The 18521-nt window shown below is 39.2% G+C and overlaps 1 protein-coding gene across 1 annotated transcript in view; it reads right to left on the bottom strand.

Annotated features, from left to right (window-relative positions):
- Positions 1–1589: 1589 nt before the first annotated feature.
- SIM1 (SIM bHLH transcription factor 1) overlaps positions 1590–18521 on the bottom strand; it is a 59298-nt gene continuing 42366 nt past the window's right edge. Inside the window, exons 10-11 of the mRNA XM_034765981.1 lie at positions 11536–11941; positions 1590–5426 (exon numbers count right to left, since the gene is read on the bottom strand). Of these exons, the coding sequence (XP_034621872.1) occupies positions 4696–5426; positions 11536–11941 (1137 nt within the window). The 3' untranslated portion in view covers positions 1590–4695. The remainder of the gene's footprint in view (positions 5427–11535; positions 11942–18521) is intronic.

Raw genomic sequence — 18521 nt, 5'->3', positions numbered from 1 at the left:
TGGAAAAACCTGAATTGAAATACATTGCTACCAGACAATAACCATAACTGCCTCCAAAATACCCATAATTGGGTCTGATCCTGGGATTGTTTTGTGAGCAGTAACCCCAATTGAAACCAAAGTGAACTTTCATATGGAAGGTCTGAAGCCCCGTTCTGATAGCCATGAGTTTGTTGGACTTTGGTGCTGCAATTAAAAGTTGGTACTTCTTCTACAGACAGTCAGCTTTTCCAGTGCATCCATGTCTTTTGCAGAAATACCACACAAGGCCATTTATCTGAATACTTTGGGGGCTTAGCAATACCTTTCAGATAAATGGTGGTTCAGGTAATCAGGGAAACTATTGAATAAGTGCTTCATGCCAGTAGAGATATAACTGAGATTCAGGTAAGAGGAGGGCTTTGTGGATTAAATAGTGTAGGATAAATAGGATTTTACTGTACTACACCAAGTGATAGTACTTGTGGGAACATCATTAAAAAAGTAAGTTGGCTATTCCCCAAAAGGTGAAAGCACAGCAAAATGTTCTTGGTCTTTGGCACCCGCCAATGTTCAGAGCTGCCCACATTTTTCTAAACCTATTCAAAGCATGTATAGAAAAAACAATCTGCATTAGTAATACATGTCATTTGGAGGGCATTTCCCTTTACAGTTTTCATAGTTACATCTTCCAGGTGCACAAAAAAAAACTAGTGCCAAATCACTAGGAGCCAGATTCTGCTAGATTAGCACCTTACTCCACAGATATATCCATTGAAACCAATAGGACTGCTTGAGGAGTAAGGTTTCTTACTCTAAGTTAAGAATTTGTATAAGCCTCTGGCCTTAAACATGTTCACTATGCCCACTGAGTGCAACTGTGTATAAGTGAGAGACAGTTCCATTCTTTTCTTATCAAATAAAGACATAGAAAGCATGATCCAGAGACCACTGAATTCAATGAAAAGACTCCCATTGGTTTCAACAAGCTTTTGATAAGGGTCATCATAAGTAGTTTGCAGTTTTATTAGCATATTCACTTGTTGTTATGTTTGTTGACATAATACTGTTATGATATCAAATGGTAGCATACTACAGTGCAATCAGTATAGTATTAGTTGCACTTGTGGAACTGAAACATACCCTAAAATGTCTCAGGTATAAAGTGATACCAATGAGCTAATATGATACATTTGAAAAATGTCAAAGCAAATAGTGTATCTTGCATTTTCAAATGTTCCAAAATTGCTCATCTCTTTTTTTAAAACATACGTTCCTTGAAGGATGTTGAGGATTTCTACATTTTATCATTGAGGTTAAGTGGGGAGTTGAACTAAATATGAAGTTCATTAAAGTATGTCATACAATAAGCACTGATGTCATGAACAAGTGTAAGCTTTGTGCCCTACAGGAAAGTACATGTTATGCCACTTGCAGTAATGAATGCTGCAGTTAAGGGTTGCAAACTGTCCCTAAGCTTACATAATAATTATGCTTACAAATAATTTGTAATAATTTTTCAAAATCACATTAAAAGCTCCTTGCCAGCTTTGAAGTTAAGATAAAATTGTTCCCTCCAAGCTGGCCATTTAAGGGAGCAGGATGGCCAATCAGATAGCCCGTAACAGGCAAGTGCCTCCAGTCAATGACAATGATGAACTAAGAAGGAGCAATAGTTGCTGCCATCTTGCATGGGGAATGAGCAAGTGTCAGTCTTCCTTGTCTTACAACATGGCTGCAGGTGGAGGGCACCAGACCACTGTATTGTTATTTTAAATATTATATTTATTACATTGCCACTGTAGTGGAATGAAACTATGGAAAATCACAGCCTGGGAGAAATTTAATTTAGCAATAGTTGCTTAGAAACTTTTATTCTATATGGGATCACAGTAAATAGTAATAGGGAATCTTTATTGCATAGCTTACTTGCTTTTTTCCTAAATGAAGAATATAAACAAACTGTGTTAGAAGTACAGTCATTTATGAAGGTGCCTTTCGTAATGTAATCTAGTATAATATTCATATTTACTTAGAGTCACTTTTGTAATGTACTAGCAGTTTCCAAGGGACATATGATAGCATGTATTTCTATTCTGTTTTACTCAGCAAATCACATTTTAATACTGTACAATGAGGCTCCAAATAAAAAGTTAATACTATTCATAGGTGTAAACTAAATAAAGATGTATCCAGATCTAGACTTATCAAAAATACCCTCTCATTCCTAACTTTTTAGGAATATATAAAATCATTGGGCTGAAAGAAATCCATTTTGGTCCATCCACCCCTTTGAGTTAGCCGTTGTTAGCATTTTTCCCAACAGCATTAAATACTTGCCTTGTTTTTATCTTTTTTACAAATTATTTATACTAGCTGCTCCTGTTTGTGCCCTTTATAGTTCATTCAGATTATTAGGCTTCATTTAATATAATTCTCTCCAAATTTGTTTTGTTCTCATTTTTCCTTGGCTAACATTTAATGCTCCTTGGCTCATATCTGCCACTAATTCAAATAACCTTATACTGTTATCAAATCTCTCTTCCATGCAGAACTTTGTGCACATCAGTGACATTCCCTCTAAATCTTTCCTTATCCAAAGATAACAGACCCAGTTTATTTAAACACTTATTAGATCTTTCATTCTCTTTATCTTTCTGCTTTGTGTTCTGCTCTACCTTTTCTATTATGAGCTTTAGATAAAAAAGGCCAGATTGTAACATCTTTCTCTTCTGGAAGAGTATCTTTCACTATGAATGATCACTCTGAAGTCAAATGGGATTGCTTGTGGTGTACGAGTATCACAATCTGCCTCAAAGTGATCAGAACTGTATATAACAGTATTCCAAGTTGGCTATGTGATTTTCTCGGTCTCCAAGTAAATCTCTACTTGGTGACCCGGATTATTATTATTTTGCTACTGATTAGCCCTGCTTTGAAGAGTGATACTTTTGTAATCTATCCAAACTCTCCGAGCAACCTTCTACTTGGTGGATTGTGTCTTATGACCATTGAAAGTAAACTCCATACATCTAAGTTTTTTACATTACAAATCAAGCCATTCTGTAGTGCTCATCTCATTTTTACAACATCCCCCCCCCCCCCTCTTGCCCATACTCTAGGTTGGTATAATCACGAGGGGCCTGGTCCAGCTCCCACTGAAATCATTTGAAGGATTGTGCCAATGACTGTTACTATGATCTTCCCTAGCTGCCTTTTTAAGTGCAGGTGTTATATTAGCTCATCTCCAGTCCAAAAGTATCTCCCTGATCATTAGGTTTTTAAATATATTTACTTACCTCCTTTGACACATCTCTTAATTTAAGGCAGGTCCTGCAGGCCCTGATGCTGTAGTCAGTCATCGGACACTGGGGTTTCTTATTCCCCATATTCTCTCAAGACCCTGATTTTTCCCTTAGTATCTTTTTTTCTCTTCCCCTGGTTACTACATGACTGTTCCTGATATCTCTTCCCTATTTTCCTTTGTGAACAAGACAAGAATGTATGCCTTTTTCAAAATCACACCCATCACTTCAGTCAACAGGTTACCTCTTCCAACTTTGAGTCCTTACAATCTCCTTCGCTTTCTTAATGTGCCCAAAGATTTTCTCAGAATTTATCACAGTCACCCTGCAGTCTTCACTTTGTCTGTCTTTGTCTCTTATATCCTTACATTAATATAGTTGTGTTTTATAGTCCTTACACCCACATTTCCAGTAATTTTATGCAATTCCTCCTATGGTTCTAACTCACTCCTGATTAGTTCAGCCACTTGGAACATTTTTTTCCTCACAGCATATTTTTGGTTACATGGTATACATCACTATGAGATTAAACTAATTCATCTTGGACCACTCTCTATTTCAGCTCCTTTTCCCCCTTTCCCTTCATTACTTTTCTTCCATTTCACTTTACCAGACATCTCATGCACTCATCCAGAATGTGATCACAGTTCAAAGTATCTTCCTGTTACAATCATATCTTCTGCATTACTCAAAACCAGGCTGAGAAATCCCCCCTTTCTGGTTCCTTCTTTTAAATATTGCATGAGGAAGCAGTCCAGTAGCCAGCCATAACTATGTTGCTCAATTTATGTCTTTCAAGTCAAGCAAGTGTGTAACTATGTGTGTGGCTATTCAATAAAGTAATAATTCTGAAGATCTCTCTCTCTCTCTCTCTTTTCCTTTTGACTAGTCCTAGATGCTTTATGCCACTGAGCAACATAACATGGCTAGAGTCTAGTGAATAAACAAATCAGTTAATGTACCCATTTTATGTGTATTTTGAAAAGATATATGATCCACATTTTTGCATGTAAAGAATGCATAGCTGTTTTGGTGACTAAGACCTGTGGGGCACATGCAATTCAGAGAGTCTGCCCTTGGCAGTATTTTCATCAACTGACTCCAACACAACATGCATGAATTGCTCAGCTGGCCTGCCACGATGTGCTCCCAACACAGACCTCCTCTATCTTCTTTTCTATATAATGTGGCAGCAATTTTGACTTTAGCTCCATTCACTATAACCCTTAATGCCAGTGCATTTTTTTTTTACAGTAACGTGTCAACACACTCATCCCCAGTACCTTAGGTTATTCTCTCTAGTGCAGTGTGGTATATCAAATGCTGGTAACAACAAGGGCATTAAAACTTATATATCTTCCAATTATATTTCAAAGATTTTTTTAGAGCACAAAATATTTTAGAAAAAACATCAGCTTCCATTGGTTATTATAACGGATGTCCCCTTGTGTCCCTGTGCTGGATCTTGCTGCATCCTTAAGTGAGAAGTCACATCAAAGTGTGATCCATTACAGCCCAAGGAATAGTTTCTAATGGTTTCACTGTCATATAGATGCTCCAGAGCATATCCAGTTAACGTGTAAGCATGCTTGTCAAAGTACTGCCTGTGGGAGGTGTAATAGTTTGGAGAAGCTGCTGGATGGTCCCCTGTGGCTTGATGAGGGGACATGTCTGAATGCAGGTAGTCTTTAGCTAGTATCAAACTAGATTTAGAAATGCGGTCGGAATTTGGGCTGCTTATCCTAGACAGTGTTGTGGGGCTGTTGTCATAATCATTTTCATGTGGGCTCATAAGCTTTCCATCTCGTTGCTGGATGTGTTCACAAGGAGAGGTGTTGGCAACTGTAGGAACACGGCAGACATCCCCTGTCAACTGCTGTGGCTGGTAGTTTGCAAAACAAATAGAGTGCTTTTTCCCTGCTCCGTTAATAGAGACCAGCTGATCAGGGGTTGTTTTCTGTAGCTGAAGCCTGTTTTCTTCCTCTTTAATCATTTGCTGGGTAGCTCTTATTAGAGTTTCAATTTTGCTGGGCTCATGTGGACTACTTTGATACTGCTCAGTACGGTATCGGTCTCCTGATTCACTAGCAGAGCCAGGATCTGGGGAGCTAACAACACTGTCCTCATCCCAGTGTCCTCTCCCTGCAGAACAGATAAAGAAAGGGAACAAGTCATCAGTTTTGGTTTGTGTGTGGATCTCAGAAAGAAGGTAAACAATCTAAAGTCCTCTTTTTAATTTAACAATGGATTGTATTGGTCTTTCTGGTTATTGTTTGCTTTACAGTATCACCTGGAGACCCAAACTGTGCCCCATTGTGCATAAAAGACAGTCAGTCCCTGACACAAAAAGTAAACAAGAGGCAATATAAGTACTATTTTTCCCCATTTTTCAGATGGGGAACAGAAGCAGAGGTTAAGTGGCTTCCCCAAGATCACAAAAGAAGCCCAGAGAAGAGCCAGGAATTCAAAACGGGTCCCTGAGACCCAGACAAGTGATTTAAACTTTAAGACCATTCTTCCTACCACATAAGTGTTGTTGTCAAGATAAGCCAATTGAGCTAATTGACCCAAATGTTTGTGCTTGAGCCCTTAATGCAATATTTCTTCTGCAAAGGATATAAAGCATCAATTGGGCACAAAACTGCCATTCAGTCTTTCTGAGTTCTAGTCCTGGGTCTAACACCACTGGCCTTGATTTAACCAATGTACATTTACCACCCTCACCTGTAATATGAAGGTAATGCTACTTCTTCAGAGGGGTGTTCCGAGGAGAAAGTCTGCTTGATCAGATTTTGAACATAAAGGCCTGATTTTCAATGATAGTCTGTAATTAGGAGGTGTAATTAACACCTAGAGTGAATTACAAGTACAGCTGGCAGCACTTGGCTGTCTAAGTACCATTTTGCATCCAGAAAATCAGAAAGTGGATTGAGACTCATCTGAAAATCAGGCCCACAAAAGGCTATATAAAATGTGTATTATTTATTATTATTATTAGACTGTGTCCCTTTAACCCCTTCTGTGCTTTAAGATGTAGGTAAAGTATATTATAAATCCAGACCCTGGGTTTTTGTGTGGCCTTACATAGCACATTATACATGCTGCCTGGCAATAACAAAGAGAAATAACAAAATAGTTGCCTTTGTGTTCACAGATATAGCAAATTAGCGCTGTACTTAGTTTTGTAATGCAAGAATATTGTTGTCTCAAACATTTAGAATAGGAAAAATGTAACCGTGCTTACCTGAAGTTTCCCTTTCTTCAAGTACTAAAGCCCACAGATCTGCTACAGGGAGTGTTCAAGTTGGCATGCAGTAGAGGGGGCGGAACCAGACCCATCCATCACTGGCAGGAGGGGAGTAACCCTACCCCTGAAGAACCTAACAATTGAAAGAATTTCCACAGCCAAGGAGGATAATACCCAACTACAGAGACAATATAATAATGTAACTGGTAAAACACCTGCTAATATACATGTCCATTGCAGAGCACAAGAAGGACTTCTGCAAATTACTGAATGCTATGTTTTGCCTCAGCTTATATAAACGATATTGTCTAATTGGGAGGGCAGGATTTGTGGACCTTATTACTCAAAGAAAGAAAATTTTCAGGTAAGCACAGATAAATTTTTCTATTCGTCTTTGTATTAAGGTCCACATATCTATGAGAGTGGGATGTTATCACCAGTGTGCCTCTAGTGTGGGTGATAAAGATAATAACTGTGGCCAAATACCTCATACACTCCATTATCTATCTATATCTGGGATACTATACTGTGGAGCACTCTGCTGAAGGCAACATCACCTAGCTGTAGGCCCATCACCATAGTATCCAAGCGCCTCACAAACATTAATTTAGCCTTAATATACTGAAACAGGGAATTATTATTTATCTGTACTGCAGTAGCACCCAAAGTCCCCAATCAGGCTTAGGACTCAATTGTGCTGGTCACTGTACAAAGAATAAATAGAAGATAGTCCTTTCTCAAAGTTCTTAAAATTAATATCCCCGTTTTATAGATTGGGAACTGAAATTTAGCAAAATTATTGACCAGATTCTGACCCCTTTGCTCACAGTGAGCAGCCCCTTACCTCTCAAATGGGCCCATTGGCTTCACGTGGATGCTTACGGAGAAAGCCTTCAATGTGAGTGAAGGTATCAGAATTTGTCCCAAAGGGATTATTTGTATAAGTGTTCATCCTCAAGGGTAAGTGGCTCAAAATCTGGCCCTAAGTAACTTGCCCAAGGTCCCACAAGAAGTCTGAGAGTTTTTCTCTGCCCAAGACAACAGTAGCTTTGCCTTTTCTGGTTCTTACTTGTTTAGAAAAGACTTGGTGGATATATTGTCTGTTGTGGCCAATATACGCCCATTGTCCGTGGAGAGAACCAGTTGCCTGAGTCCATAACAAATAATTCTGAGCTCTCATGCTGTACATCTTCTGCCAGGGCCATGTTCCCTGGATTGTCTGTGACCCCCAAAGAAGTGCCCTATACTTCCAGGCTGGCAGCATTGTCATAACTGTGTCTGATTTATGAAGCACTTTTCCCACTTTCACTGATGGGTGGGATAATATGGAATATGGAAGGGACTGAAGAAAATTCTGGAGAGTTCTCAGTTTGCCTGTGATCCACTGTAGTGTATCTATGTACAATGCTATCATGTCCAAGAGGAACATGAATGACTGTACTAGAGGCACTGTAGTACAATTCACTTCCTGTATGAGTATTTACAGTTTGTCTTGCTATTCCTCCAAGAATATCACCCTATGCTTATTTGGAATCCAAATCTTACACTGAGCATCTAGTATCAATTTAGCTCTGGATGGGACCCTGAGGAAGGGATAAATATGGTTCCCCCCTTCTTGTTTGAGAGCTATTATTAGGACCACTAGTGTCTTTGCATACTATCCAAAAGGTAAGGACTTGTGTTGGAAGTGATGTTATCCTTTGGCATAGCATGATAACTTTCTGTGGGATGGTAATGGTGGAATATGGACTTATGTCTCCTTTCGACTACAAGCAACAGAAAATTATTGCTGATCATTGCTGGGATGAATTTCAGAGTCTCCATCTTGAATTTCCATTTTTTTTTAAATGTGTTCAAATGTTTAAAATCCAGCACTTCTCTGCTTCTGCCCAGCTCTTTTTGACTCTTTTTGAACAGGATGGAGTATAGGTCTTTGCCCTCCTCATAAGAGGAGATTGATTCCATAGCCCCTTATCTATAGGGAGAAGGTGTAAATAGCTTCTTCTTGTCCCATTTCTTTCCTGGATAGATTGAGTTGGAGTAGAAAATGAATCTGTATCTAGGCCTCTTATGAAATTCTAATGAGTATTCCTTCTGGAGAGTTCCAGGACATGTTTATCCAATATGAACAGTGACCAGTTCTGCACTCTGGAAAGGATATGATATTAAGGAGGCTGGCTATTGTCTGATAAACTACAACCTCCTCCAGTCTGTTCTTTCTCTCTCTGCTGTAGTGGTTGTCCCTCTAGTTGTACAAGGAAAGGCTTTTTTACAGTTGAAATGTAGCTTTTTCTCTCTTCTTTACTGCCTACGAAAGGCTAGTGTTCTTTTGTCTTCTCCAAATACTCCAATCCCCTCTTCCCCCCCCCCGTCCCCTGTAGTTTGTCAGTTCTCCAAAATGCTTTCTGACAGAGTATTTTGAAACACGAGAGATGTTCTCTTGCACTTGTGCTTTCTACAAGGAAAACCAGAAGCAGAACATTGTATTGTAACCTATTGTTCTTGCTGAGAAATGTAGTGCATCAAGGGATGCATCTAAAACCAATTCTGTCACCAAGAAGTTTTTCAGACAAAGGTCCCTAGACCACAAGCTTCCTTGGTCTTGAGGAGAATGAGATGCTAAAACATATCTGTCCATGAAAAGGTAGAGCAGGCAAAATATTTGGAGGCAGCTGAAGCCCTCAAGGTTGGCCAAACTGGCCTCATAATTTCTTCTAAGGCATGAATCAATTATCCAGTCCATTGAACCCTTGGAAGAAAATCTCCCTTTGTGGGAATTGCTATGTCCTTTACAAGAAAGAAAAGAACTGAGTTCATTTGGGGGAGAAACAACACATTTTCTGTAGACTTTTTAGAACCTTTTGTCTTGTTTGTGACATCCTCCAGGGCTTCATGAAGAGGTATGTATGGTTCCAGTTTAGATCCAGAGGAGAAATATTGTGTGGTCTTTTCTGAGGAGATGTAAGAGGTTGATTCCAGTAGTTTGGAAGTACCTTTCCTTGCCTCCTTCAGTGCTCTGGTCTTCTGGTGCTGATCTTTATGGGGAGTAGATGTGGAGTTGCCACTTGCTATTTCTCCAGTATGGCCTGCCCTGGCACAAGAGGCCTAGGTGACTCCTGCCTGGAATGAACCATTACTGTGGGGCCTGCCCACAAAAAGAGGGGAGAAGTGTAGAAGGCACATTAATTTTGCTTTCCCCTTCTTGGCTTTGACCACCATTATTAGCCTGTGCATGGGTGACAATGCACCACTCAAGTACACCTCAGAAAGAGAGAAGAGAAAAATCACATTCTTACCCAAAGAAGCAGCTCTGGAAGCAAAGTTCAAATGTTTTAAGTCCAGTCAGTTCAAAGGGAGGTTGTTTGGGGAAAGACTGATGCTCTGCAGTAGTGTGGTTTGGAACTGCCTGTCTGCAACTGTGGAGGCAGAATGAAACTGGTAGGTTCTTCAGAACATGGGACATTCCCTTCCTGATAGTGACTGACAGGTCTGGTTCTGCCCCCAAAGCTACATGCAGGCTGAAGATCCACTGTAATAGATCTGTGGAGCTTCATACAATGAGGAATTATCTGAAGCATCTGGAATAAAAGTTAAACTAAAAAGCAAATCAAAACCAAGCTCTATTTTCGGCTTTCTTTGATTTTCTGTGGTAAAAAAGTGATAAATATATTTTTAACATATCTGTAAGAACTACACTATGTCCATAAATAATATTTTACATTACTCCATTAGCGTGATCCCCAACAATTATAACATGACAAATATATATATCAAAGTGTATGTCTATAACTGTGAAATCAACTCGCACGTCTCAGTTTTCACATTGGGAAGAAAAAGCTAGATGAACTCATGAATATCAGTATTAGGGAGCAGAATACAAGGAAGTGCAATAGCTTATCACAGAGAGAAAGCCGCAGAACAGTACTAACCAAAGCAAATTAGAGGCCTCTATTCTTCCTTCTCTTTCTTTCAGAATGTATTTCCTTGAATCTGCTATTTCATTTTCTCTCTCGGCATATTTTTTTTCTTATTGGAATGAAACAGTACCTATTCTTTCTAAACTTATAATGCCACATGCTAAAAGTTAATGGAGCTATGCCAATTTACAATAGTTGAGGATTTGGCTCAGTGCTCTCATGGTTTCTATAGGTAATACCTAGTGCTGCAATCCAGTTCTTTTTTCAATATGCACAACTACTGCTACATTGGACTGCCACAAATAGTCTATAATGATCTCTATGCTTCTCAGGCATTTTTTTTTATTTATTTTTATTTTTTTTTTGCTAATTTGTATATGAAACATCTGCAGCACAAGGTAGGTTGTGATGGATAACGCTCAAAAAGTTTGGAAGTACAATTTGGTTTGGATAAGCACCTGGTATTCTGAGTGTTTATGTGAATTTTATCCAAACCTCTTGACTCTATCAAATCAAGATCAGGGCTTCTTTTGAAGTTTCCAATACTTCTTGCCTGGAATTACTTGGAAAACAGTCTTTCTTGGTTGTTGTTATTTTTTTTCCCCAGCATATTTACTTCTAGTCCAAGAGAGGACCAGTGGAAGGGATCAAAAGTTTAAAAAGTAAAAAAAGCGGGGGGAAATCTCCAATTTTTTTCCAAACTACAGAATATATTAAATTTAGGTTTGGTTCTGGATAAAAGTTTGGGTTAGTTCTTATTCTATCCAAACTTGCACAGCCTTCACTCAAGGTAATAAAATATGTATGCTAACTGCACCTCTTCACGTTTGCTAAAATTTCGCTTATTATGTGTTCCTAACTAAATTTCACAGTTAAAAAAATATGGAACAAATAGAATATTTTATTATTTAGGCTAGATCATCAAAACCCAGACTTGCACCTTCACAACTCCCAGTTCATACACATAAACCCTGACTTGAGCACACACATCAGGAGTCACACGTATACAAGTTGGGCATGTTTAAGTCAGTCCTTTGAAAATCTGCCTCTATACTGCTATAGCACCATTTCAGCAATTATCTCTTACCATGTATCCTGTGAACTGAAGTGATGTGGGGCATGCTGTTTTCATATGCTTCTCTGCTTTCAGGGGAAGTTTTTGTCAGGGGCAATGCTGAACGAGAACCCCACCAAGTATCCCTTCCAGGCTGCGGTGTGCCCAGGAAATATCTACCAGCCTCACACCTGCCTCCTTCACAGGCCTGAGTATGGAAATGTCTATCATCAGTCAACCTGGAATGGTCAAGTGCAAAACCATAGCAGAGAGAGCTGCGGTCTGAGTACTGTCTATAGGCACAGGAGACATCATGGTGTTGAGAGCTTGGCCTTTCAGCAGGTTCCAGTAATTGTGGAGAGGCAGTATCAGTTAGTGGACTTCCACCCCATTGGCTCTCATGGTCAGATTCAGATCTTTCTGTGTGAAATCCAGAATACTGTAACACAAAAGGAAAGGCAGAGGCATAACTAAACCTGAACAAGACAATATAAGCAACTAGACTGGGGGAAAGGTTGCTCTTCTTCTGATGGGAACTCATCTCACCGTCTTTCCCTGTACAGCATTCTGTGATGAGCTCATACCCAACAAGGCAGACATCAGAAAAGTCTGAAAAATCCCCCTCCCCCATTTAAAAAGCCCTCTTATGACATGTAAAGTCTAGCTCACCAAATTCAACATTGATGGTCAATAATTCAGCTCCCTTCTTCCATTCAAAAGCGGTTTTAAAATTGATTGAAACAACCTCTCACCCTGAACACGCGCTCATCTCCAAACCAAAATTGAAACTGTTTTGAAATTCCTATGTCATGATCCCTGTCCCTTCCACATATCTCACTTTCTTACCTGTGGTGGCAGGTCTTCTCAGAGTTTCCTTTCTCACCTACTGCTGATGGAAAGGAAGGTTCCGGTGCACTCAGGGATTTCAAAATACTGTGGAGAAAAGCTCCAGAGTGCTCCTCAATTTTAAAGCAGTGGATCAGCAGGACCCCAAAGGGTTACGCTGCCCTCCTGCATGAGAGCAAGGAAACAAACTACTGGAGACTATTTACCAGAAGATGAGACCATTTACCAGAGCAGGGGAAGAGAGTTATCTGGTCATCCCCACTTGAGAACAATACTGGATGATGGGGGAGGAGAACACAAAGGGCAGACAGAATCAGGACCTATCAAGGGGGAGGAAGAGATATGGAGCCAGTTGGAGCAAGGAGGGTTGTGCTTGGAGGGAGTTAAGGGTAAAACTAAATTTTGGATAAGCATATGAATTTCTGGATGCTTTTCTGAATAAGTAATGCTTATTACAGCTTATGTATCTTTCTATTAATTTTTGCCATAAAAACTTGTGGATCATTTTCTTACATCAGCTATAGCCAAGATCATGGAATGGGATGGGACCAAAACATGCAACTCTCATCTCTCTAGTACTGCATATCAATGCCCCAAATCAATATGCTTAAAAGAACCTGTAATTCTCAACTCCTCTCACTCCCCCTGTAAATACCCAGTAACCTTTCTTTTGGTACAAATCAAATTTCTTTCCTAAAAACATAAGCTACCTTCTCTTTCATTAAACTGAGTTGCTGTGAAACTCCTCATTATCAAACAGAATCAAGGTCAATGCACTTACCAATCAAAACTACTGACCATATGTTTGACTTCAGGAAAGTTAAACCATCTGTGCAACTCCAGCAGTGGAACTATTTGGTCAGGGAGGGGGGCAGGGATGTGTGTGTGTTTTTAATTGCTTATTTCTGCAGCATTTTGAATTATGAACTCTGTTTGCTGACAAAAAGGCTAACATGAGTCTAACCAAGAAATGCTAGCAGCTTTGCATGGCCCACTCATGTTTTGTTATTTGTTCACAAAAGAAAATTCAATGCAAAAGAATTACATACAGACTTATGGGCAGAAGATATGCAGGGTGGAGCAAATGACTAACAGTCCAGTACAACCCTATTTATCTCACAGTCTTAGGGGACACCAGACCCTTTCAGATATATAGGGTTTTAGATGAAGGTGAGGGAAGAAGAGGCAACAAATTAGTCCCTTTAAAACCAGTCCCTTTAAAACCTTTGTTGGCTAAGATCAGCCCTTAGTTAGGATATAATATCATGATATTATACTTTACCCTACCTTAGCTCACATAAATGGACTTCAATTAGCTGTGAATTTTTGTTAATTGATGTAGCATTGTGTGCCAAGCTAGTAAATAAACTCTTCTCTGCTCTTCCTAGCACGAACATCCTCAAACTTTTCTGTGACAAGGACATAGAGTTTGTTTTGAAATTTTTTTCATAAAAAAATAAATTGACAAAAATAGACTTTTCAACTAAAACAAAAGTTTTCACACAAAAATTTATTTTGGTCATGTTTTTTTCATTTTTTTCCACACAAAAATGGAAACCAAAAAAATTGAAAATGCTTTGGTAAAAGTTTTCACTAAAAATAAAAAATGCTTTTCGATTCAGTTTTTGGATTACGGTTTTCAAAAACTGATTTTTTTTTTAACCAAAAATAGAATGGTTTCAGTGTTTTAATTTTAAAAAAAGATACTTTTTTGAAAAAAACATGATTTCACATGAAAAATAATTGGCATTAAACTGGTTGGGAATTTTTTTGTCAAAATGAATTTCCAATGGAAAACTGAAATTTTCCATAGGAAGGGGAAGTAGGGGCATCAGGTTCCCAAACCACTACTCCCATGAGGCAATGCTCCACAATGGGAAAATGCAGTTTAATGTTGTACTGACTAGAAATGAAGTGTTTTGACATTCCCAAATTCAGACTGTTTCATTTCAATCAAAAATGTCAAAATGTTACATTTCAATATTTCCAAATAGCAATTTTTCAGAATTTCTGTTCCACAAAAGTTTTTGAAATTTCAACTTTTCATTCTAATTTGGGATAACAATAAAATATTGAAATGTTAGAATTTCTCACAGGGTGAACATTCCAAATTTTGCTCAGCTTTGATGGGCATTTTTTTTCTCATGGCTCTATTATGCAGTTACATTGCAACCAACATGGAAAGAGTTTTTGTCCCTAATTATATATTTAGGTTGCAATGAAAATTTGTTTGACTTCTGTGGGGATCCTCTTCACATAGGTAAAAATAAGGGTGAATTCAACAGGTCTCACACACATATCTCACAGAGCAGGGAACCATCCCAAAGGGCACATATCCAACGTATCAGAAAGGCACCAGGTAATGGCCATATAGCCAAGTAACCAAAAATAGTAAGACTTTGTACTTGATGTAAAAGGTGGTCATCTGAGACCTGACCTGGAGCTGCTAGGCCCTGAGCCAAATTAAATTAACACAATGAGTTGTTTGTGGTTGTGATCTAGAAAGCCTGTCTGTATATGACAGCATATCCTCAGTCCACAGCCCAGGCAGACATAACCTAAAACATTTTCTTTTAAAGCTTCTCCAATTGGCATTGTCAAGCTGTCTCTACTGCTGCCTTCCCACCCTTATGTCTTCTGGGAACATAATGTTCACAGGTGGGATCTCTTATGAGGGTAAGTGTGACTTTCCTCAGTGGTAGTTTTAGTGGGGTTGTAAAGCAGCAGCTCTGAGCTCTGTTGAAACAAAAATGAAAATGGCTCCTCTCAAATTAGAATTAGGCTCAATTAGCCCAGGTGATGAAAGGGCACAGAAAACTGAATTTGGTTTCAATAGCAATCTGGCCAATCACAAGCAGAGAAACCATTGTTTTCTGTAAAGAAACTGCTCCTGCATAATTGAAAGTTTTCAACTTTGCTCATTTTTCTCCATGTCTGCTCTCAGGCAGTACTTTTTAGACATGTGGCTTGTCTAATCAAATTAGGAGATAAAGGTTGGGACAAGATGAAGGACTTCTTTGGCCTGAGGCAACGCCTGAAATCAATCACACCTTCCAAAGCTAAAAATATTGTTGGCAGAAAGGGAACAACAATGAATTCAAATGATCTATTTCAAGACCACTTCCAATCCTTCAACTGCTTCCTGCTGGGCTGCCAGCTCCTGACAGACTGACCTGGCACTTCCAGACACTAGAGCTGTCTTCCAAAGTGCTAGTTCAGTGTGCCAGCCGGATGAGAAGTGATCAGAGGATTAGCATCGACCCAGTGAGGGATCATTTGGACTCACTGATACTCCTCTTATCCCAGGAGAATTTTTGGGAGGGTTTTATTTTTGGGGGTAGAAAGAGGAAGAAATCAATCCTCCCATGGCTATCTAAAGCTTAGTTTAAGAGAGGCCATAAAAATGTATTAGGCTACAATATTTTTTGCCACTTTCTCCCACCAGACACACACCTGACCTCTCATTCCATAATACTGAATGCAAGTGTCCCATTGGCCTCAGCCCTCATCCTTCCATAGATAGCAACAACAGCCAGCTTTACACACAATGCCAGATGTTCATGCAATGGATGTTACAGTTATCTAATTTCCTGGCAGCCTGCTCAGGTTTTTATCATTATAAACTGTTAAATATATAGTGAAATCCTCTCAGAGTGGAGTCCTCTTTTCCATGAAAAACTTTCACTAGATGAAGCGTTAGCAGCTTTTCCTCTTGATTTGTGTCTTAGCCATGAGAAAAAACATCACAGATGCGGGCTGCATTGTACTAAGAACATATGCATGCTTTTAAATCACTTTTATCTTACTTTTTACTAATGTAACCCTGAAATGTAAAATATGTTCTTTTTGCATTCACTATTATAGGCAGAACAGATGGTGAAAGGCTTAGATTAAAGTAATACAGCATGTCCATTAAAATAACCCCCACTGCTGGTGAGTCTTCACCAGATCAGGAGTTATGTTTACTATAAAAAAGGGTTTTGCTTTGCTGTTTGGAATACATTGGTAGTTGCCAAAGCTTTAGGCTACAGCAAGAAACAGTAAACAAATGAGAGGCTGTCTAGCATGGGCCCCAATCCTAATGTCCTTACATAGCCCTTTAAAACAGTGGGTGATTTGGCTGAGTGAGAATGAGTATGGGCTGCAGAACAAATCCCGACAATTCCTTTTAGAGTGAACGTAGAGCAAAATTGGCATCGACTTCAATTGCATAGCAACTTAGCAATAATTAATGTGCACTTATAGGGCAGTGTTATTGCTATAAAAAAGTATATGGTCTAATAATTACTAAAAACCCAACAGCTATTGAATATAGTCTTCGCCAAAGAGAACTAAGGAAGAGGTTTAGATAAAGCAATAAAGGCTGATTAAAATCTGACCATAAAAGGTTTCCATCAGAGGCTGAGAACTTTCAACTTTTCCTTTAAATGATCATTACTAATGGAAGATTAAACTCCAAAGCAATTGTTCAGATGATCACAATTAAAATGTTTTGCCAATCTTGTTGCTATTTCCTGTGTACAGAATAAATGAGGCCCAGAGCTAGATTCTGGGAGAACCCAAATAGAATTATAGTAATGGGGCAGAGGAGGAGGAAAGGGACATCCTTTCGCCAACTCAGTCATTCCTTTCTCTAATAACCCCATCAGTCTCTCATTCCTTCCTTCTTCTATCCCCTTTCCTGTATTTAATCTCTCCACCTCTATAATCAGGCTCCACAAGCAGATCAATGCATTCAGACAGCAGCAAACCCCACAATCACATAATGAATATTGGTCTGCCCTAGAATTTGGCAGTCCCTTCTCCCACCCTGAGGCAGGCTTTGCAGGTCCCTGTTCTGCTATAATCAATTTGAATTAAACAAATTCTGACAAGCACTTGCAATTCGACAAAGTCATTTTTAGTGAAAGAGATTCTAAGAGAAGGATTCTGCTCTGCAAATACCCTGGTCCACCTTATTCAGCAGTCATATGAGGTTTAAGAAAAATGTAAACACTGTATTAAGTGAGCCGAGCTCCACTCCTCCTACCCAAGTAATGACCATGCAACTGAGATTTATTAAAATCTGTTTTTCTTACAGTCCACATCTCATGTAGCTGCCCTAGTGGTACACAGCTGGCAAAGGAGTAGATTCTCAGGCATCGCTCAGTAAAGCATATTTTTTCCCTGTTTTTCTTCTAAGAGTAAGGAACCAAGGCAAAAAAAAAAGTGCACACAGTTAAAAACCCCAGGTACCATCAAAATACCCACTGACAGCTGGGTAACCCCAAGGGATCTCCATGTCCAATGGCACTAATTTTAGTAAGAATACACCCCCCCCAAAAAAAAAAAAAACAGGCTCTGCATGTGAGCCAAAACCGCTACCATCATTTTACAGCCGTGCTTTTGAGTCACTCTCCAGTTCTCCACAACTGAGTGACAGATTATGTGGGCTGGAAACTGATGGGCACAGGCAATACCACCTGCTGCAAGTTCTTTACAACAGCTTTAGTTGGTCTTTCAACAGTTTATTCAGTGACTGGAAGGGATGAGGTACAGACAAGCTGCCAGCATTGCTTCTGGTGGGGCGCTACTATGTACAATATGACCGTTTTTCAAGAAACTGGCAACCAGCACTGTTGCCACTTTACGTATGACAAAATCTATTACTTTACTACAGTTTAACTGGTGATAAAGATGTAAATTGAAATGGAGACTAACCATACAGGCAACAACTGCTACTAAATTAAAGCCCAAATACATGAGGGTTGCTAAAGGTGCTAGCAAAAGAAAAATTTTGGTGGCAAGGAGGAAGAATCTGTATGGATACTAATCTCAGGTCAGAGAGAGCGAGAGAGAGAGTGGGGGGGAGGCGGCGGGGAGCAGCTTTGGATAACAGTAGTGAACATGGCCTATCAAGAGAATGCAAAACAATGGATGAGTTCAGATGCCCAAAAGATAAACAGTTGAACACCTCATTGGGAATATTTTGTAGATTAAAATTTTGAGAAATTTTAAAACACATTTTATTAGAACTGTTCATTGTGGAGCATTCAGGAGGAAAGGCTATTCTGGACCAAGCCCTGAGTAACACACAAGAGTGTAATGTGATCAAAATATGAAGTAACAGTAACTATAATGATCATTTTAAAAACTGGCTTCATAAAGTTAGGAGGTGCTCTGAGATGCCCAAA

The sequence above is a fragment of the Trachemys scripta genome, chromosome 3, assembly GCF_013100865.1.
Source record: "Trachemys scripta elegans isolate TJP31775 chromosome 3, CAS_Tse_1.0, whole genome shotgun sequence".
Lineage (NCBI taxonomy): Eukaryota > Metazoa > Chordata > Testudines > Emydidae > Trachemys > Trachemys scripta.
Note: the sequence above shows the minus strand (reverse complement) of the source record. Positions and strands in the feature narration are given on the sequence as shown.